This window comes from Hesperophylax consimilis, chromosome 24 (genome assembly GCF_061612785.1).
Source record: "Hesperophylax consimilis isolate HC1 chromosome 24, BYU_Hcon_1.0, whole genome shotgun sequence".
Taxonomy (NCBI): domain Eukaryota; kingdom Metazoa; phylum Arthropoda; class Insecta; order Trichoptera; family Limnephilidae; genus Hesperophylax; species Hesperophylax consimilis.
Window position 1 is genome coordinate 21,525,545 of NC_142859.1, and position 23,458 is coordinate 21,549,002.

Consider the following 23,458-nt stretch of genomic DNA (forward strand, 5'->3'; position numbering starts at 1 on the left):
GGACTAAAAATATAACTTTTACTTTTTCTAAGGAAATGTTTTGAGTTCAGTAGAAAAGTTTTTGTGTATAAAGGACGTTTTTTGAAATTTGAATTATTCTATCCGAAACTTCGTAAGAGATAACTCACTGGCTCCCTGTTATAGATCCAGGAGGTTTATATTCGATGACCTCCACTGTCGATCAGTTAAGGTCTTTCGCAATGAATTCAGAGGTCGCAGGTTCGAATCCTGGCGTGCGCAATTTTTACAAATGTGGTTAATTCGTTATTTCACATTTAAGTACAAATAAAATAATGTATAATTAAATTTATTTGCGGCACTTTTCAAAGCGGTAGATACGCTCAGTATTGTCCTGGTGAAATAATAACATTAAAATTCAAAACGTTGCTTGAAATTAACTAGATCTGAATTGCCAGGTACTAAATCTTTCACCAATCAAATCAGATCACAACATACCCTAGTTGTTTCTGTGGATAGTTTCGAGCAGTTAGAACTCTTGTGGGATATCCGTACCAAAACAAAATCTAAAATATTTCTGAAAAAAATGGTTACCAGCATGGAGATCTATTAAAACCGTTAAGAAACTTCTTTTAAATAGATATGATTTAAGGTTTACACGGCCAAAAGTACGAGAGACCCCACACACAGAGTCTAACTCATCTTTGATTTGCGCAGGCGTTTTGCCTTTCAAAAACAAAAATTTAATAACAGATCGATACTCATTTTTTTTCCATTTTCACAAAACACACCCATCGACCCACTCAAACGACTGTCAACTAAAAACTGCTCGTCCAAAATGGCCGAAACTTTGGTGAGTAACTGTCAAAAGATGCACAACTACATTCACTAGCGTTTATTTACGAGTACCGCCATCTTTGCGTTGAGGTCGGAAGCTTTTCAGACCACCCTCGTACCATTTTGCGCTACCTCCTTCATTAGTTAATTTATTTATTGTTTTTGTGTTTAATTCGTAGAACTCCATTTGATTTTTTTTTATAAATTTAATTTAGATTAAATTTGATAATATTATTATTAAGTTCTGCAAGTGTTTTAGTTTTTTATTATTGTGACAGCTGTTTCGGCTTACAAGGCCATTTTTAAACTATGTTTGAAACAGCTGTCACAATAATAAAAAACTAAAACACTTGCAGAACTTAATAATAATATTATCCTTCATTAGTGAACTTTTCGGATAGCAATACATTATTCATCGTCAGGGCAGATATTTTTTTAAAATAGTTTCATTAATAACATTAAAGCTACTTCATACAATGACAGTATAATTATTGTGGACTTGACTGCACCTCAACGAGAACTGGTGCCAATTTCAGTAAATTTAATTGCATCTATTCAATCACTTATGTGTTTATTTGAAACACAAAAGCTTTTCCATTCCAGTTCACCCAGACTGCATTATGTTCCAGCCCCTGAATTATTACCCCTGGCGTATTGAATTCTCCAATAACTGTTTATTATACCCTCCGCCGTAGTAGAGGATTCAAGTTTCAATTTCATAATGAAGATATAAATGTATAGCAGGGGTGGTTAACTTATTTTTTATTGGAATTGAGTATGTTTTAACTGTCACGAGTTACATACATAAGAGTATCTTAAATGTTCAATAATATTTAACAAGTTCAAGTAACACTTTTTCGCTTTTAGTAGGTCTGTATCGTTATCAATTTTTCTGATATTTTCGGGTAGACTGTATTTATTCCATAGATATGAACAATTTTCCCTTCTACTAATGAAAAATCATCAGGAAAGGGGATTACAAATTACTGGAGAGGGGTATCTTATGTGAGAATCGCGACGTGAAATTGAATGAAAGAAAGACACGGCAAGATCTAGTAAATTATATTATTGTGTACAATAGACGATAAAAAGAAGAGTGAGAATGAATGTGAAAGGCAAGGAGTGTGTTCTAAGACATAGTTGTGTATCTGTTCGTTCACTCTGCCTGCCCCTTAGAGGCTTGGGTTTAAATTAAAAATAATATATGGTATATTTGCGGGACGTTCCTGTGTGGAAGATATTAACAGTATCGCCCTGGTGTAAGACCACCATTCATAATTAAAACGTGGCTTGAAATGGCTTTAGCCGTGTTTGGTTACCAGTTCTGAGTAGCCAGGTACTTCCCCGCCTTCCTCTCCCTAATCTCCTTCCCCTAGCTCTACCGTCAGCCTCACAACTTACCCCGATTGGGGATGCCATAGTCTCACTGGCTCCAGACGGCACTGTAGGAAGTTGATTTATTTCCTTCCTATTTTATTTTATGCCAATATGGATAACATTGCATTTTGCAACCTCGGCATGTAATCTGAAATAAAATTATTACATTTATAAGTATCGCGGTGAGAGAGGAAAAAATCAATTAAATTTATCTTTCAACAAGTTAAATAAATAAAGAATATAATTAAACAGATATAAAATAACACGTATAATAAGTACACCCCAACTCCACACAACCTAACCCAAACCTTACCTTACTCGCTAACACATTTATACTATCAACACAATTAATCGTTTTTTTATGAATATCCGTAAAGGCGTGTTTAAAAGTCGTAAAACGTATAATCACGGAAACTTCAGTCGTAGTCGTCGCCACGACTTGTTCAAGATACCACTCGACAGAACAGATGTTCTGCCGTGTGGTATCTTGAACAAGTCGGGCAACATAGCATGACACGAGGATGGTGCTGTTGAATACAATTTATGATGCATTTAAATCTTTAAATAGCCTGAACACTTTTTTCTATAATTATTTTCCCAGGTGTTAAGAGTATCAGAGTGAGAAGATTCTACATACTGTAAATGGATAAATAATCTGTTAATAATAATAAAAAATTAAAAATATATGTAACCCATTTTTAGAAATACGACTTTGTAAAATTTTTAAGTTGGCACAGTGTATATCTGATAACTAAATAAGTAAATAAAACACTTAAAGACAAAAAGACATTTATCACTAAAAATGTCAAAATAAAATGTTGAATCTATTGCTGAAGCTTTATCAGAGACAAATGGAGAAAAATGAGTATTGCTAATTTATGAAGAATTTCTTAAATTATTTGGTAATATGGTTAAAACGGGATTGCAGGCCGTTTACCTATAAACTTATAGTTAATGCGTTATCATAATAATAATAATCGGAACACGTATTCATGTACCTGCATTTGTCTTAATTTTGATAATATATAATGAAATGCGAAAATGTTCAAAAATCCACCGACATCGTGATTATGCATTAATATTTTTCTAAAAAAGTTTATCAGGAAAGCTATAAATTCATTCGTTCAGGGCCTGCAATCAAGTTTTTAACCGGATTAAATATGTATACGTCGTAAATAAAATTTTCAATAAAAATTGCTCTGTAAGCATGAGATGTTTACAATTGCAAATAGATCACAATCTACCACAAATTCTGTAGCGAACGACTTATTGGCTACTCCTGACAGAGCCTCCCAATGCGATGATTCCAAACAGCCTGATTGCTATTTCAGTTTAGCGCGACAGACTTCAATCTAAAGCCTTCAGTTTTTATCGAAAGCTCTATCAATCAGACGTGAGTGCTTTTTTAACTGTGCTTTTACAACACTAAACTTGACAAGCGTTTCGACTTAAATTTACAAATTTGTTTTATTGGTGTTGTGTTTTTTTTTTGTTTTAACGTTTTGAAATTGATTATACTATCAAAATTATGTTTAATTCAAAGGATGGGATTTCTATCGCCACAAGTGTCTCAGAAGACGTAAGTCTATTTCACCACCTCTTAGTAAATTTTCGACTAGCGTTACTCGTATATTATCTGCATCATCATCGCTAATAACGCTATCCGTCAGGAAAATGTCTTTTTTTATAGCCTTGCTAATATTATGATTAAAATATCCTTGAAAATTTTAACAGTTTAATGAGAAAGTATTAAATACCCCCCTTATGTTATTTTTTTAATGGATCCTGACTGTCGGGACTATATAGTGGATTGGAAGGAGATAGATAGGAAGAAGGTTGAGTTTCTTACTATTCCAATCTGGTTACTAAATTTTACTGAGGGTGTCTTCCAAATTAACAAGTGTAAATGTCTATATTGTAGTGTTATAGTTGAAAAGCTCCCGCTAAAGGTAATTCAGCTTTGAACGAATTGTGGATCAGCTAAAAAAGACAACTATCATGTTGTTAAGCTTGTAAGCTTATTGTAATTTGAGAGAAATCTGAAACGCATCTTGAATCGGCGTTTAAAGGGGTCCTTTCAAATGTGAAAAAACACATTAAATGGCCATTTGATGAGAATGTTACATTTGTATTCAAATGGAATTCATTACGAAAGTTGTTGTTGTAAGTCTTATTTCGCGAGCATTAAAAAATATATTTTTGTGGACACTAATGATTGACCACATATTAAAGTTATTCGAAAAGGCTAACCAACAACGATTAACCGTTCAGGCTAATTTATTCGCTTTTGGGAATAACTCATATGGTCTCACATAAATAGTTGTGGCTCCCTTACTATTGTGGTGAAAAATATTATGTAAATGGTGCTAGAAAGAGAAAGTACCACGCTTTATATTAAATTCTAGAAGTCAACCACAGAATAATTCAAATATACACTTTTACGCAGCCAAAGGTACCGACCGTAATTTTGAAATAAAACTTTTTTTTCAAAAATTTCGTGAATTTTTTATTAATTATTTTTAAATTAAATTACAAAAAAGGGAGGTGACAGTAACTTTTTAAATTTATTTGTCTAATTAAATAAGTGTGTTTTAATATATTTTTTCGTTATAAGTAATTTTAGTTCCAAAAAACGTAAATTGAACCATTTTAATTGTTTTTATGATGTTTACACACAAATTTTAAATATTTCATGTTATTTATTTTTGTCACCTTTCAAAATAGTTTTGAGTTTTAAGATACGTTCAAATATATTTCATTTTATTTCTTATATTATGGCTGAGACCTGAGGAGTCAAGAAGCACATTTTACAAGCCTCCTGCTGATCCAATTATTATTGACAAAAGATACTTCTTCTTGCGATGCCTCTCCTATCGAAAGTTGATTATCATTCTCCTTTCATACTGCAAGCTAGGAACAACTCATTCATTATTCACTCATTCAAATTCATTTCATTATTATGTCGTTATACTATTGTATAGGTAATTTTTCCATTACTTTTGTCAACAAACTATTATTTGTTAAGTCAATACTCGAAATAAAACCTATTTAAGTAACAACTCGATAATATTTGAGTATTGCTCCATTTTAGTCGAAGAGGGACGTATAAATAAATAATATGGTAAAGCTTTCAAAGCCTTTACAGTCACAACAAAACTTGAACGTTAACGTAATACGTCAAAACTAGAAGTTTTGCAATAGTAGTCAATTATTATTTTTTAATGATAAACTAATGTTTATAAGACAAGGTTTTATGCATAGCACAAAGGATAACAAATAATTATAAGCAATAATTAGTCGCCTGAAATGTCAATACAAATTGAAAATATCTCCAGAGTAAAAATAAATGCCGCCAACGGGAATTGAACCCGTGCCTTTTGATGTCCGGTCAGCTGCTCTGAAACCACTGAGCTGTGTCGGCTTATTTCCAACCCGCCAAATGATTTAATATGTACTAGTACCTCAATCAACAATTACAGCTTATTATTTTTTTTCCACCTGTAAAAACCAACTTTATTTTTGTAGGAAAGGCTTTGTTAGTGCTAAATTTCTCACTAGATGGCGTAGAGATATAGCTCAGTGGTTCAGAGCACCTGACCAATAGAGTGGAGTGAAATCTTTTTTTTCACTGGACGGTAACGTAAGAGTCAAAATTTGGTGCCTTTTAGGTTTAATTTAAGCCATGTAAAATATTATAGCATTTGGTTTAGAGTAACTGCCTCCGCAACGGCATTTATGAAAATAATCGGTTTTACACTCTAATTTGAAGTAATGTTTATGTACGATATTTTTGAATAAACATACCTAACTATTTTTATCAAGAAAGTTTACTTGGAATAATATAGATTTGACACAAAATAAAAAGAAGTTCGAATTTGTGTTTTATAATTTAAATAAGGGGAGAGAGGAAGCGCGGGAGGTGATACTGAGCTTGCTTGCACTTGTCGCGTCTCGAGTCGCGCGTCGTCAGTGCTCTATCGTTCCATCGTTCGTGGCTCAGATCAGTCGCACGCTCGTTTATCGTCAAAAATACGTTCGATAATCTTTCGTTGCAACCATGCAAAGAACTCGGAGTGTATTCAAATGTCCTCTATTAGGTGATGTTTGTGAGATGAAAGAAAACGTTCTACCTACTTATGAAGATGTAGTGAAATACTATGAGTGGACGAGACATCAACTGAAATTGGAATTAGAAACTGCAAAAGAACCAATTTTTGGCGAGATAGCAGACATAGTAACGTCGAGAATTGAAAATATATGACAAACGGCATCTATTCCTACAGTGACGCGAACAAGGATCATACAAATGTTGAAAGCATATCATCTAAAGTGCAAAAATCGACTCAAATCTATCAAGAGGCTCTCCCCGGACGAGTTAAATAGTTTTCAGCAAAGAATTAAGATACTTTTTGATATTTCAGCATGCAAGTGCAAAGAATTCGCTCAATGTATCTGTCCTAAGGATAAAAAGGTTACTAAACGATCTGAACGTTCAAACTTTTTTGACCGATCAAAGAACGTCTCGGATAATGGTAATCAGCGGAATCGACGTAACTGCTACAAAGAACATGCAAAAAACTCTAAAAAGGAACCATGAACGAGAGAATCGCCGAAACACATCCTTAAGCACTTCAACGTTAGCTGATTTAAATGCTAGTATTTCTTCAGCGACATCATCAGAGACAGAAAAATCTGATTGCTCCATGATCAAAGGCGTTATTAAAAAGAAAATAAAAAAATCGACGCTTAATTTTCCTACGTTATCGAAGACATGTGATAGGTATGGAGTGTCTGACAGAGCAGCAGCAGCAATAGCATCATCTGTTTTGTTCGACATTGGGTCTGATGTTGAGGTCATTGATCGGCACAAGTTACGAAGAGAGAGAACTAAAACTAGAGAAAAAATAACGGAAAATGCAACAATTACAGAGCTCTTGGCCTTATACTTTGACGGGAAAAGGGACAAAACTTTGAATATTGTTAAAAAGGGCGGTAAATGCTACAGGACTGTGGTTGTGGAGGAACATATCTCACTAATTCAAGAGCCGGGATCCATTTACATGGGATACGTGGTACCTGATGTTGGAACAGCAAAAGGAATAGAAACCGCGATAACAGGGTTTCTGTTACATAAAGAAGTTTCCCAAGATAGAATTATGGCAATTGGTTGCGATGGTACGAATGTAAATACTGGAAAGTATGCTGGAATTATAAGACTGCTTGAGAAAAAGCTACAAAAACCACTTCAGTGGATAATTTGTTTGCTTCACATGAACGAACTGCCTTTGAGACATCTGTTTCTTCATCTCGATGGGTGTACTTCGGGACCTAAATCTTATATTGGTCCACTAGGAAAATCACTGGAAACCTGTGAAAAGCTGCCTGTTAAAAAATTTGAACGCATCGAAGGTCAAATGCTACCAGAAAAGGCCAAAGATCTGAGTTCAGACCAACAGTACTTGCATAAAATTGTCTCGGCGGTAATTTCAGGTGAATTTCCAGAAGACCTAGGCAATAAATCTCCAGGAAAACTATCACATGCCCGTTGAATCACGCGTGCTAACCGAATACTACGTTTGTATGTATCTACTGAAGAACCATCTGAAAATTTGAAAACTCTGGCTACTTTTGTGGTCAAAGTTTACGGACCGTCTTGGTTCTCAATTAAAAATAAACCATCATGCAAAGATGGCACGCGTCATCTGTTTAATATCATTAAGGCCTCCAGATACCTGCCAAAAACTCTAAAAAAAATTATAGATCCTGTTATCCAAAGAAACGGCTACTTTGCGCATCCTGAAGGGATTCTACTTGCGATGATAACAGATGATAAAAAACATGTTAGAGAGCTGGCAGCCCGCTGCATACTAAAGGCACGCAGTACTGCTCAACCTCCAACACCTAGAATGTTTCAAGTGCCATTGATAGATTTCAATGCTTCTACATATATTGATTTAATAAATTGGCAGGAAAACTTAACCGAACCACCGATTTTGAAAAACTTATTGGACCAGGAAATTCAGAATATCGTGGAATCTGGTGGCGAAAGCGAACTATTGTTTATAAGGCTTCCCTGCCATACTCAAGCTGTTGAAAGAGCTGTAAAGAATACGACAGAAGCTTCCATTTCTCAGTGCACAAGAAAGTCGCGACTAGGTGCCATAAATGCCAAGCTGGAATCGCGGAACATAATGCCTAAATTTGAAACTAAAAAGGATTTTAAACCTCAATAATAAATGTATAATTTTTCAAGTTTGTTTCAAATTTCAAGAGCTGTAAAGACTACGACAGAAGCTTCCATTTCTCAGTGTACAAGAAAGTCGCGGCTAGGTGATGCCAGGCTGGAATCGCGGAACAAAATACCTGAATTTTAAACTAAAAAAGGATTTTAAACCTAAATAATAAATGTATAATTGTGTTTCAATTTTTTTTTTTTAGAGCGATGCCTTAATAAACATCTTAATATATATTGTTTATCATTTAACACCTACTTACCACTAAATTAATCATAATGTATCGCCTTATAAACTTTTAACTTTTTTACCCTAATTTTCAATTTTTGGGGTCACTGCGGAGGCAGAAGATCTTAATTAAATGAAATGAAAAATCCCACGTATTTTTATTTTAACATAAGGCACAAATCCCCCCCTCTTAGAACTCTGAATCATAAAATTTTTTTTTTTTCATACATCCGTGCTCCAGGCTACTGACCAAACATCAGAAGGTACGGGTTCAATTCCCGTTGGCGGCATTTATTTTTACTCGGGAGATATTTTCAATTTGTATTGATATTTCAGGCCACTAATTATTGCTTATAATTATTTGTTATTTAATTTAATAACGAAATTGTAAAAAATTTCGGACCACAATAAAAACTTTTGAATCGACCAATATATCAACTTGTTATCCCTGTTCGCTAAAAACAATAAGCAAGCAAACAATACAAAAATCTTTATCATCATTTCTTTTTATCAATCAAAAATATGTATCATTGTAGATACCGTTATAGCGATATCAAATCATAGAAGACAAAATGCTGTTTCTCAGTATTCTTTCCCAATGACAAGGTTGTCCCATCATCGACCTGTAAAAATATGTGCATTTGTTTTAATGGCACATTATAATATGAATGTCGACATATAATAATAAGAAAGAGCTTTTATTTAATTAAAAATACATTTCTATAAAAGGTCACCTACAATTACAAGATTCTGAATTACGAAATGCAATAAAAAATGTTGCCAAAGACGTTGAATATTTTTTAAATAATTCAACTAATTTATTCATTCGTCCGACGAAAAACTTATTTACAAATTGAAAAGTCCGGCTGACATTGCTCCTGTCCTTCAAGAAATATCAAAGTCAAGTTTCTTCCAAGTACTGGAACAAGATATTTTCAAAATTATTGTACGGTGATAATATCAAAGTTTGCAGACATCGTTCGTTAAGAAATTTGAACGCATGATGAGATATATTTGATTTAATAACGCCTAAAAACATATATATTTGTAATAATATGTTATAAAGCAGGTAGGTGCCTACATATCTGTACATAAATAATGTTTAGTTTCTCGTGGTTGTGTCGACGCGCTATTTTACTATCTTTAATATGTATTTATTTATTTAGAATTAATGGCACAAGTGCCATTTACATGCATGATAGTTACTGACAATCATAGTACAATATAGAAAAAAGAAACAAAGGAAAATATAAGAAAACCAGACAAAAGAATATACATTAGTACAAAGGTAATGATAAAATGAAGAATAAACAAAAACGAAAACAAAAAACCAGATTTATGAAGTGGCCGCGTTAAAATGTGCACTGGTAAAATGTGTGAAAAAAATACTTTAAATAAAGACATATTAAAAACATCGGCTAACATAGCATAAGATGTACCAATGGTGTGCAATCTATTTATAACAGAATTATAGACTGAAACCGTATCTGATTTATAAAGTCTAGAATCTGTTTGTATCATATACAAAGCAGCAAAAACTCTCAAACGTTGAGCTCTGGCGTTAAAAAGTTTCCTCATTTTTCTGCCTAGAATTTTAACACTAACTAAACTATTTTCAGAAATAATTTAGTCTAGGTCAGATCAACGTATGTCACATTCGGAAAAAGCAAAAAAAACGAATAGAGATCACTGGTGTCATGCAATTTGCACAGCTCTATTTTTCGGAGTTCATCACTCAACGTATAAAGAGTATTGAAACTAGGGCAGTTGTTTTACCTATTGATCTAAGAAGCAAGAAATTTGTTTGTATTGAGTTTTTTTTTACAACATACACCAACATTTTGTTTGAGTAATAATAAAGGCGTTGATTTCAGAATGAGGGGAGGTTTGTGCAAACCCCATATATAGGGGTACGTTAATTTCGTTTTTACGAAATAGATGCGATAAAAGCGAAATCAGCATTTTATTTGCGATAAAAGCGAAATTTGAAAATTAAATACTTTCGCACCTTTTTACTTTACGTGCTTTCAAATGTTGATCAGACGCGCCAACAATTATGACAACTCTGTTCAAAACAGACAGAGACGGCACGAGTTGTTGCGTAGATGAGGAGCGAGCGTATTGCAGGATCTTGTTTTGGTAGGCGCGAGCAATTGCGCCTTAAAATTCGAGTTCAGGTTATCTGCATAGCTAAGAAGTAATGTAGATTGCAGGATCTTGTTTTGGTAGGCGCGAGCAATTGCGCCTTAAAATTCGAGTTCAGGTTATCTGCATAGCTAAGAAGTAATGTAGATTGCAGGATCGTGTTTTGGTAAGGACGAGCAATTGCGCCTTAAAATTCGAGTTCAGGTTATCTGCATAGCTAAGAAGTAATGTAGATTGCAGGATCGTATTTTGGTAGGCGCGAGCAATTGCGCCTTAAAATTCGAGTTCAGGTTATCTGCATAGCTAAGAAGTAATGTAGATTGCAGGATCGTGTTTTGGTAGGCGCGAGCAATTGCGCCTTAAAATTCGAGTTCAGGTTATCTGCATAGCTAAGAAGTAATGTAGATTGCAGGATCGTGTTTTGGTAAGGACGAGCAATTGCGCCTTAAAATTCGAGTTCAGGTTATCTGCATAGCTAAGAAGTAATGTAGATTGCAGGATCGTGTTTTGGTAGGCGCGAGCAATTGCGCCTTAAAATTCGAGTTCAGGTTATCTGCATAGCTAAGAAGTAATGTAGATTGCAAGATCGTGTTTTGGTAGGCGCGAGCAATTGCGCCTTAAAATTAGAGTTCAGGTTATCTGCATAGCTAAGAAGTAATGTAGATTGCAGGATCGTGTTTTGGTAAGGACGAGCAATTGCGCCTTAAAATTCGAGTTCAGGTTATCTGCATAGCTAAGAAGTAATGTAGATTGCAGGATCGTATTTTGGTAGGCGCGAGCAATTGCGCCTTAAAATTCGAGTTCAGGTTATCTGCATAGCTAAGAAGTAATGTAGATTGCAGGATCGTGTTTTGGTAGGCGCGAGCAATTGCGCCTTAAAATTCGAGTTCAGGTTATCTGCATAGCTAAGAAGTAATGTAGATTGCAGGATCGTGTTTTGGTAAGGACGAGCAATTGCGCCTTAAAATTCGAGTTCAGGTTATCTGCATAGCTAAGAAGTAATGTAGATTGCAGGATCGTGTTTTGGTAGGCGCGAGCAATTGCGCCTTAAAATTCGAGTTCAGGTTATCTGCATAGCTAAGAAGTAATGTAGATTGCAAGATCGTGTTTTGGTAGGCGCGAGCAATTGCGCCTTAAAATTAGAGTTCAGGTTATCTGCATAGCTAAGAAGTAATGTAGATTGCAGGATCGTGTTTTGGTAGGCGCGAGCAATTGCGCCTTAAAATTCGAGTTCAGGTTATCTGCATAGCTAAGAAGTAATGTAGATTGCAGGATCGTGTTTTGGTAGGCGCGAGCAATTGCGCCTTAAAATTCGAGTTCAGGTTATCTGCATAGCTAAGAAGTAATGTAGATTGCAGGATCGTGTTTTGGTAGGCGCGAGCAATTGCGCCTTAAAATTCGAGTTCAGGTTATCTGCATAGCTAAGAAGTAATGTAGATTGCAGGATCGTGTTTTGGTAGGCGCGAGCAATTGCGCCTTAAAATTCGAGTTCAGGTTATCTGCATAGCTAAGAAGTAATGTAGATTGCAGGATCGTGTTTTGGTAGGCGCGAGCAATTGCGCCTTAAAATTCGAGTTCAGGTTATCTGCATAGCTAAGAAGTAATGTAGATTGCAGGATCGTGTTTTGGTAGGCGCGAGCAATTGCGCCTTAAAATTCGAGTTCAGGTTATCTGCATAGCTAAGAAGTAATGTAGATTGCAGGATCGTGTTTTGGTAGGCGCGAGCAATTGCGCCTTAAAATTCGAGTTCAGGTTATCTGCATAGCTAAGAAGTAGTGTGTTTTGGTAGGCGCGAGTCAATTCAATATGAGCGTCGACAAAAACTGCCGCGGTGGACATATACAGGTTTTTCCAATAAGAGGTGTTATTTTGAATAGCCCGCTTCCCAGGACTGCTCCGAACGATGAGGGACCTGTCGCTCAAAGAGTGGCAGGTCCGTTGGGATAGGTCGAGCAAGGGAAGATGGACCTTCTCCTTCTTCCCTTCAGTTAAACTCAGAATGGAAGGGGCCTTCCTCAAACTGGACCATCACGTTACGCAGCTCCTTTCAGGACATGGGGAATTCAGGGGAAGGCTTCACAGCTTTGCCCTGTCCACTCACCCCAATTGCGCTTGTGGCAATAATTACCAGTCGGCCGAGCACATTCTGTGGCACTGTGAGATTTTGAAGGATGCCAGAGACGAAATGATAGAAGGTCTGAATGTCCCCATTAGACCGGTGTGGAACACCGATCTTGTTTCTAACAGTGTGAATTTCGAATGTTTGAGGAAGTTTACTAGGATCTGGGTTGAGAGATGGCCTGTGCTTAGAGTCGTTGACTAGTGTAATAATTGGGAACCCCCGGTGTACTGCTCCTGCGCCATGACTTTTTCTTATGCAACTCTTTCATTATTGTATATGCTATTCTGTTTTTCTTATTTTATTATTCTTATCTTATTTCTTTTTCTTACTGTACCAGCTGTTGCAGATGATTTCCATTCGTTTATATTTTGTTTTTTTGTTTTTTTAATTAACTTGTCTTGTACTTTTTAATTCTTATTTTCTGTTTTCTCTTCATATGTTTCTTTTTCCCTGTCTAAGGTTAACACACTGTTTTTCTTTTTACAGACACTGTAAGCACTCTTATATATTTGTGTTTACTAATTATCTCTCTTACTTTACTTTGTTATCTTATTCGATACTTACTGTCCTCTTTACAGACCATGCAGATCTTATTTTTACACCTTTACTTTTGTTTTTACTTATTTACCGTTGCCCTTATGTGGCACTTTTTGGATTGATTATTGTTTTTCATTTTTCCTCTTATTTTCTCTTCTTTTTACATGTATTTTTTTCCGGTTTTCTTTTCTTTTTTTTAGTAACAGCAACGAGTTTACAGGCGAGAACTGAACTCCGTTGTCCGTTTTGTTTTGTTTATTTTCCCCATTAGGGGTTGGATAACGGGCCTCGTCCCCGCATGCACGACTGGAGCTTCTTATTATTCTTTCTTACCGGGGGACTCCGCCAATCACCTGCGCCACCCCTGATGAGCGTTGGTGGTCAGATGGGTGACTGTGCGGGCTGGAGTAACCTCCACCCTGCCTCCGACCTCCTGACGCTTCTTTCTCCTAGGTTCTTTAGGGTTTTATCCCTCTTTTTCCAATACTTATCTTCAGGGCACCACCGGGTGGTCGGCTAAGGGGTGTGGAAGTCCTGACCTGCACCAGTCGCCCCAACCACCACCAATTTCTCAACAGGACTGCCAGTCGTGGTTCGGCGAAACTCCCCCGTCACTCTATTGTTTACTTTACTTTTATGTGTTTACAGGTACTGGAGTGTGGGTCCCCTCCACCAACTATCTGCCTGACACTTGAACTTGATTGTTTTGTTGTTTATTTTTCTGTGTTGTCCTTAGTTTAGTACTTGTAAGCGCTTGCATACCGCTTCATAACACCGTATGCGGGGACATTGAAGGCCTAGCTTCATTTATATAAATTGTAGAGCCGTTTATTCAAAAAAATTAGATTCATGCGAGAGCTCCGAAGGGGTGACCATAAGTCACCTATACCGGGGTGGGACAGGGTGGGTGTACCTTCAAAGCCCGCTATTTCGGTAGAAGTTACTTTTGAAGCTGTTATTTTTTGACATTTTACAAGTAGAAACAACGCCATTAATAAAAATGGAACGATACACGCTTCAACAACGCATTGAAATTATTAAAATTCACTTGAGTGAATCGAATGCAAATCATCTTGAGTGATGAGGCCCATTTTCACCTCGATGGCTTCGTCAACAAGCAAAATTGTCGCATCTGGGGCTCGGAAAACGTTTAGTGCGGTTTATGGTCCGGCGGAGTCATTAGACCTTACTTTTTCGAAAATGAGGCTGGAGCAACAGTTACGGTGAATGGATTGCGCTATCGAGAGACGATTAATATTTTTTTATGGCCGGATTTGGATGGTATTGATTCGGACAACGTTTACATTCAACAAGACGGCGCTACGTGCCTTACAAACGATCTTTTACGATTAAATATTAAAATAACACCTCTTATTGGAAAACCCTGCACAAGAAAATATTTTTAAATGTTCAAATGTCGGAAAAAAAAATTCATGCGTTAGGGTAGCGAAGTACTGTTTTAACTAGACTGTTTTTGCATTTCGTCTGTCTGTAAATTTGTTTTTTCATTTCGTTTTCGGCTCAAGATGGTAGCCGTTTTAATGTTTCAGTGACAATTGTTTTTTTTTAAATGTTCTTATATTGATTTTCTTATTCACATTTTTTTTAAATATTATGTTACCTACGTACGTACCTGCCCGAAGAAAGCGTGAAAAAATATTTTTATCGAGATAGACGTTTTCTTCGGACAAATTGTGTCATTCCTAATTTGAAATAAAAATAGTTATATGATTTATAATTAAGAAGGTAGGTCAAAGTACCTACTTGCAAATCTTATAACTTCAGAGAAAATTTTGTGTGCGTGACCTATTATACATTTTTAATTTTCGTAATATAAAAATGGTTGTATCATAATACTTATTTTTTCCCATATAGTCTCATAAAAACTGCTGTGTCTCTCTTACTCTCATGGTGAGAAATATGATCTAAACGGTATTAGAAGGAGAAAACACCACGCTTCATATAAAAATCTAGAAGTTAACCACAGAAGAATTAAAATGTAACTATGAAACCAAAGCTTGCGAGAAAAAAATATGAAACTCTTTTTTGTAGGAAACGTTGAAAAAGTGAGATGACAACAATGTATATTTTTCTAACAAATGTTATTGTTTTTAGTTGACAGTAATTTTAGTTCAGTAAGGTGAGACATTTCATTATTATTTTTTGGTGTTTCCATATTTATACATTTATTTCTAATAATTATATTTTAAAGGGTATTTCACACCTTTCAAAAACAGTTTTCTCGTTTTCAAATAAGTTCATAAATATTTATTAAAAACATTTTTGTTTTTTTTTTTCAAATTCTGATGGAATATGCCAGAGGCCATAGGGGTTTTAAGCGCTCTTTTTGAAAAATATCACCTTAATTGAGCTTTAATTTAATCATAATTCGACATTAAAGAATGTCGTTTCGAAAAGTAAAAAAAAAAATAAGAGTATTTTTTTGTTTAAAAAATGTATTTTTAGGGTTACTTGTTAATTCTCCCTTTTTCGCAGCACTTATACATATTTCGTATTTTTCTACCCTCCGGGCAACCTTTCCTTTCATCTAACCTTTCTGTTCCTCTACCCGTTTTCCCTCCTAAACTGTGTTTTCCCGCCTTTTGTTCTTTTGTTCTGTCCTATTTCCTGATTATCGGAAGACCCATTTCTTTTCATATTTTTGTAGAATTAAATTTTGCGCTTTGTCTTAGGTTTATAAACACATATACGTAAATCAATTATTTTCATCTTTTATTGTGTCAATACCGCACATAAGTCCCAACTGCTCTCTACAGTCCGGAGCCAGTGAGACTAAGGCATCCCAGAATTGAAATTAACAGAAATGGGGAGGGAAAGAGGAAGCTAAAGAAAAGGCTAAAAGCCATTTCCAACAACGCAACGTTTCCATTCTGGAAGGTGGTCTTTCAACAATGAAATTATTTTGTATTATTTTGCGTAAAAATAAACCTGTAAGGTAGATAATAAAGTTTATATACATATTGTACATAAGAATAACTTGTAAGGTAGATAATAAAGTTACTATACATATTGTACATAAGAATAACTTGTAAGGTAGATAATAAAGTTTATATACATATTGTACATAAGAATAACTTGTAAAGTAGATAATAAAGTTTCAATACATATTGTACATAGGAATATTTTGTAAAGTAGATAGTAAAGTTTCTATACATATTGTACATAAGAATAACTTGTAAGGTAGATAATAAAGTTTCTATACATATTGTACATAAGAATAACTTGTAAGGTAGATAATAAAGTTTCTATACATATTGTACATAAGAATATCTTGTAAGGTAGATAATAAAGTTTCTATACATATTTTACATAAGAATAACTTGTAAGGTAGCTAATAAAGTTTCTATACATATTATACATAAGAATAACTTATAAGGTAGCTAATAAAGTTTCTATGCATATTGTATATAAGAATAACTTATAAGGTAGATAATAAAGTTTCTATACATTTTGTACATTTGTTATATTTGACGTTTAACGAACGCATCGTTAAAACATATAAGAAATATGCATACAAAATTAATTCGTGTTCCGGTGTAAAAGTGGCGGATTTTTTTTAAATCACCAAAAATCAACAAATATCCTTTCAAACTTATTTCAATCAATTCTACTATGGACGTTACCCTTGGCTTTACCCATCGATTTATATATTAGGCATGACCAATTACCACTCCCTAGAGACACGTAGAGGTATTGCTTTGCTTAAATATTTTTTCTACTAATAAACGGTCACTTATCTAATAATGAGATACTGGCCCAATATTTTTTTTTGTACCAGAGTCTCACTCTCGAGGACGTCATCACAATCTTCTATATAGTAGAGCAAGCCGCACTAATTTATTTATGAACTCACCTGTGGGGAGAGCTACGTGCTTTTTGAATTCGGTAGATAAAAAAATAGATTTATTTTTTGTGCCTATAGCGCATTTGCGAGATTTTTGGCATTGCATATACACTGCATAAATGGTACAATTATAATGTCTTAGGCTATATTACCTGTAATTGTTATAAATAAATGTACAAATTATATATAAATAAATAAATAAATTTAAGTTGAGAAATATTCCCGCGTAATACGTAACATTATTCAAATTCAATAAATTTTTAATTTTCAAAACTACTTATCCTATCAGACAAGTCATAAAAAAGTACATAGCAGAATGATTATGTGAATTAACAATTCTTTATTAGAAATGTGTATTTGTTTTGTTCAAATTATTTACAGATTCTTAGTTGAATTAATATAGTGGAGATACTTTACTGAGATAACGCGCGTATTTACATTGAACTTGGTCCAGGGGACATACTTTATACATTACATGTAGAATTCTTTGAATGATAAGCTGTGTTAATTTTTTGTACGATTAGTATGAACGTGTCTTTAATTTTTTAATGTCATTGGATGAATGACTTAATTTTTTAATTTCACTAACATTCAAGGGGTATTTTTTTTTCTTTCGAAGGGCAATATTTTGTAAATTCCTCCATCTTCACAAATCCTACAATATTATAATATCCCGTGATTTAACACGGGTCTGCGATAGTATTTTATAAAATACGACACTCAAAAAATAAAGCGAAAGAAGTACGTTGTGGGCGTATTTGTGAGCACAAATCAAAATCAATATTGACATTTTAGTAAAGAAATTGATATTTTTGAGAATGGTGAAAATTAAAAATACCGAAATTTTTTCTTGAATGGATGATCAATTTTACTGGCCAGCCTGGGGCCTAGGAGTCAAAGGGTCTTGTGTGTATTGGTGACATCAGTTTCCTCATGCGATTTCACTTTATTACTTCTCGGGTCTTTGTGTTCAGTGAATTACAGTGGCATATTTTTTTACCAAACACTTGACAATAATATTGAAAAATTCCTTAAAAAACATCAACCGAAGGCCCGGGGATGTTTTGTACAATATGAATAGCCATTTGATCCCGAACTGCTTAGGGGATGAAAGGAACTGTCACCACCCTTATGTCCTCCCCACGTCCTCTCGGTGCGGGGTGGAACGCTGTAAAAGTTATTTATTAAGTTGTGTCGGAAAACAACGTGGATTCTTACTTCCGCTATTCTTGCCGATTATTGAAATGTTTTTCTTTATCTATTAACTTCTGTTTAAGGCTTAATCCAATAAAATATTTTTCTGTCACGCCTCGCCACTGGGTACAGCATGTTGGATATTGCCTAGCAGGTCACGTGATACTCAATCCGTTTTGTTCTGACAACACGGTAACACATGAGAAAGAGCGCGTGTCACGTGATCAGTTGCGACGTGTGATATATATATATATAATTTTAATTGAAAAAATATCATCGGACAGTAAAATGAGCTCTACTCCAAGTAATGTACTCAGGATTTACCTCAGGAAATCCTTAGGGTATGTTCTGTTACACCATGTACAGGACTGAAATCACGATGCCTGACTAGAACCCAACGAATAATCCACTCGGCTACTAATCGGTAGTTCATCATCCCGTTGAATATAATGTACTCTTTGCAGTGTACAACCCTTCAACATATTTCCGCTTTGATACTCTAAGGATACGCCCGAGGTATCAGCTGTCCCTCTGCTGTAATTTGGTCATCCTGTTTTTACACATTAACGAGGGTCATTTGCTACCCAGACGACAGAGGCCTAGAGGCAAGTAACAAATGTATATTAAATTTAGGGTATGAAATTTAGAAAATTTCCTCATACAAGTTTTTTTCCACGACTTGGCAACTTCAAAGTTCGTAATTTTGCTGACATTTATTTATGCTTACTGAAAGGGCCTAATTATTATTAGGATTGACAACTGTTTCGCCTTTTGAAGGCATTGTCTAAATGTAGTAAAACAAGTTACAAACGATATTTATATTACTTCTGTGTAGGTACAAACAATGAAATATATTATAAATTGTCGGAAATTATAAATAGTTATTTTTAAACTGTTTCCCCACTAACTCTATTGTTTAAATTTGACTAAAGATCATATAAATAGATTGTTTGTAAGTGGTTTCACCATAAATAAATAATGCCTTCAGAAGGCGAAACACCTGTTACGGGTAATAATAATTACATAATGTACAGAATGTTACAGAATGTGTTCATAAATAAATAAAATAATGCCATTACGTATAGAAAACTTGAAATTAAAATGTCAAGTTTTCTATTTCAATTTTAATTTCAACAAATTAAAAATGATAACAGTAAAGAGTAATTGCTGGACTGAGGGTGATTTATAAAATGTGTATCTAGCAAAATTCGTAATATAGAGGTGGACATATTGAAGAAATAAACCGACTATATACTATAAGTATTCTGTAAGTATGCTGTAAGTAAGTCCTTTTTAACTTTACTAATTTATTTATTGAAACGCCATATAATAGCTTTACAAAATAGTGATAATCGAATTACAAGCGTACAGTGGCGAACAGGATAATAATAGCAATAAATTAAAGAACATATATGTGTGAACAAAAACACTATTGCAAGTGATGCTGTTATTAATATAAGTGCAGTAAGACAATGCATAATTCAAAAGAAATATATACCAGTGTAACAATAGTTGAAATAATTTATACCAGGCTTGTATAAGACCTGCCATAAGTCGAAGTATGAGGTGTCTATGATAATAGTCAGTAGTGAGTTTTTTGTTACTCACAAACTTAATTGTACTTGGAATAGCTGAGTAGGTATCGCAACTTGGCATTAACAATTCAGGGCTGTCAGCGATTCAATCATACTTATAAATAAGAAATAATAATGTTTAATAAAATAATACTTATGTGTAATGTTCATTACTGTATTAAATAAATAGGTTCTTTTATACGAAGTTAAGTTTATTAATAATTCAGTTGTTTATAAAGTACAATGCAGTCTAACTGCTAGGAAGGAATTTACGAGAATGCGCTCCCGCGTTGCCCGACCGCCCGCTGTCCAGCAGAGTCGGAAACGTTCGACAACCCTCGGCTATCTCCGGTGAGCATGAACGCCTATATGATATACTACATTATGTTAGTTAACACTATAAGATAGGAAGGAGCCATGCAGAAGAATATTATCATTCCTGACATTGAATATTGTGTTTGAGGTATGTTATTATAGCCTTCTTATAACTATATTCCGTGCAGTTGAACACATCTACTACTTCTGAACATTACCAACTGCATGCAATCTAGGTATAATCGACTATCCAAATGACTCAGTCCTGATTTATGTGAATATCGTCCTTGGAGAATAGAGTTCCAACTGCTACCGACTGTCCGCAGCCGGTGGGAATAGGACATATCCATTCTGAGTATGTCGTGAGGCCGAAGGTAGTGGGGAAGAGAAGAATATGGGGAATCACCTCGGCGATTTTTGAGGTGATTTTGCACAAAAACGGAGCTTTACAAATCATCCAAATATTTGTATTACTAAGAGGAAGCATTGTAAGTATTTGGCTTCTTAAATCTGTTCACAAAACACGGCATTTCATTTTAATTTTTTTTTAATTTATCGAAGTTCAGCGGTTTATATATAAAAAATATTTACGAAATTATACACGAAAATAGCTCAGGAAACGACTATTTAAAAAATTTACAGAAAAATAAATATAAAGTCAAAATATCACTGAACTTGATCTACACAGGATGAAGGCACAAAACATAAAAAAACCAAAATATTTTTTTCTGTTTCAGTTGAAAAAATTTATTGTGTTAGTCAAATTAAATACCTTTATTAAAATATTCCACTACTTGATGAAAAAAACTTCAATAGGGTATGCTTATATATTGAAATTGATGCACTAAATATATCAACAACATCGTAGTATTTGTTTCCTAGCTGTTGAATCCGTCGCATAGGAGTGTGATATTGGGACGTTGATATAGAATTGCTACAATAATATGGTAGGTACTGTCTTGTAACCGACCTGCTTGGAGTATGAAAAGAGTTTACATATAATAAATCAGGGGTATCAAACATTGAATTAATGATTTTATACAAACAGATTAAATCGGGAATAATTCTACGATCAGATAATTTTATTAAATTTAATGAACAAAGTACGTTATCGTAATTTAGGTTTTCTCTAGGAATGCCCATTTTAAAATTTATATATCTTAAAAAATTATTTTATGAAAGAAAACCGAGGCACACATCTTACGCCACTAGGTGGCGCTAGTGTAGCATGTTGCCATCAGAATGTATGGGAAATGTCCGAAGTTGGAGGTATTATTAATATTATAGGGTGTTTGATTAAAGTAATCTCCCTGATGAAACACCACAACTATTCAGATTCGAAAAGCGAGCGAGCACAGTATTCTCTTTTTTTTATTTTTTATTTTTTTTTATACTAACTCCACACAGGAGGCCCTGAAGAAAATAATTTCCCTCAGGGCCTATTTCATCTTTGGGGATGCTGTGTGGAGGGTCGTTTTGTGGAGAGGAAGGAGTTAACATGGGTCTTGAAGAGTCCCATGATGTAGGAGGGAGGAAACATAGAGGCCGGCAGTTAGTTCCACAGCCGAGCTGTTGAACTTAAGAACGAATCGTAGAAGCGACTCGTTCTAATGTGACAAGTGTCAACTGTGTGCAAATGTTGGGCGCGCGTTTGGCGTGTATCCTGACTACGCACCGGTGCCGAAGGGATCAATGACGCTAGTTCCTCAGAGCATCTTCCATTGTAATACCGATAGAACAAGGACAGCATACCTACCTGACGCCTGTGCTCTAAAGATTGCAGTCCGTCTGTTAAGATTGGGGAATCTATCAAACGGACCGCCCGTTTTCATTGTTCAAACGCTATGAGCTTACGGCTCCCGTTTAAGTGAGCCGTCGTTCAATTGAGTCAACTTTTAGAGCTGCACGAAAATATTGAGCTGACACCGTGGTTCTCGCTCTTAATAAAATAAGTCACGACCCATAGCTACATCAATAATCTGGGAATCGAGGATTTTTATGTAGGTACAGGCTAAAAATGGAAGTCTAAATTCTGTTTTAAAAAATACCTCTTCCGTTATTCATTTGATTTCAGATGAAGCATTTTTCATTCCATTAACTCTGGCCAACATCAGTTCCAGGAATAAATCCAAATAATCCATCAATGTGATCTAAGTTCTTCTTATACTCTTTCTGTCATTTATTCCTTACAAAAATAACTCTTCTCGATTTTCTTTAATTTGGTTCAATATTGAAAAGAACCGGTCGACCGATATATCTAAGCTAAAAGCTGAAAACTAAACTGTGGGTGGACCAATCGATTAGCAGAATAAATATTTATGAATTTCAAAAGAAATTGTCTATTACTTTTATTTTTTTAATGATAAACTAATGTTTATACGACAAGGTTTTATGCATATCATAAAGGATAACAAATAATTATAAGCACAAATTAGTCGCCTTAAATATCAATACAAATTGAAAATATCTCCCAAGTAAAAAAAATTTTACTCGCGAGATATTTTCAATTTGTATTGATATTTCAGGAGACTAATTATTTGTTGTCTATAACTATAATTGTTTTTAGTATTTATCATTATTGGGTTTTCAGACATCTAGCGTTGGGTGTTTAATGTTATATAATCAACTTCAATCGACAAACGACAAAGATTTATTTATTTATATAATTTGTACATTTATTTATAACAATTACAGGTAATATAGCCTAAGACGTTATAATTGTACCATTTATGTAGTGTATATGCAATGCCAAAAATCTCACAAATGCGCTATAGGACACAAAAAAGCACGTAACTCTCCCCACAGGTGAGTTCATAAATAAATTAGTGCGGCTTGCTCTACTATATAGAAGATTGTGATGACGTCCTCGAGAGTGAGACTCTGGTACAAAAGAAATTAATTGGGCCAGTATCTCATTATTAGATAAGTAACCGTTAATTAGTTGGAAAAAATATTTAAGCAAAGCAATACCTCTACGTGATACATCTCTAGTCAAAAACTATTGCTGATTTAACGTAAATATTGTATAAAATATGACATTCGTGAATTATGGAGACAGGAACGAGTAATATTA

The 23,458-nt window shown here is 34.6% G+C and overlaps 1 protein-coding gene across 1 annotated transcript in view; it reads left to right on the plus strand.

Annotated features, from left to right (window-relative positions):
* Nucleotides 1-796: 796 nt before the first annotated feature.
* Nucleotides 797-23,458, plus strand: part of LOC149412080 (multiple PDZ domain protein-like) — a 402,130-nt gene continuing 379,468 nt past the window's right edge. The window contains exon 1 of the mRNA XM_089646295.1: nucleotides 797-811. Coding sequence (XP_089502421.1) covers nucleotides 797-811 — 15 coding nt within the window. The remainder of the gene's footprint in view (nucleotides 812-23,458) is intronic.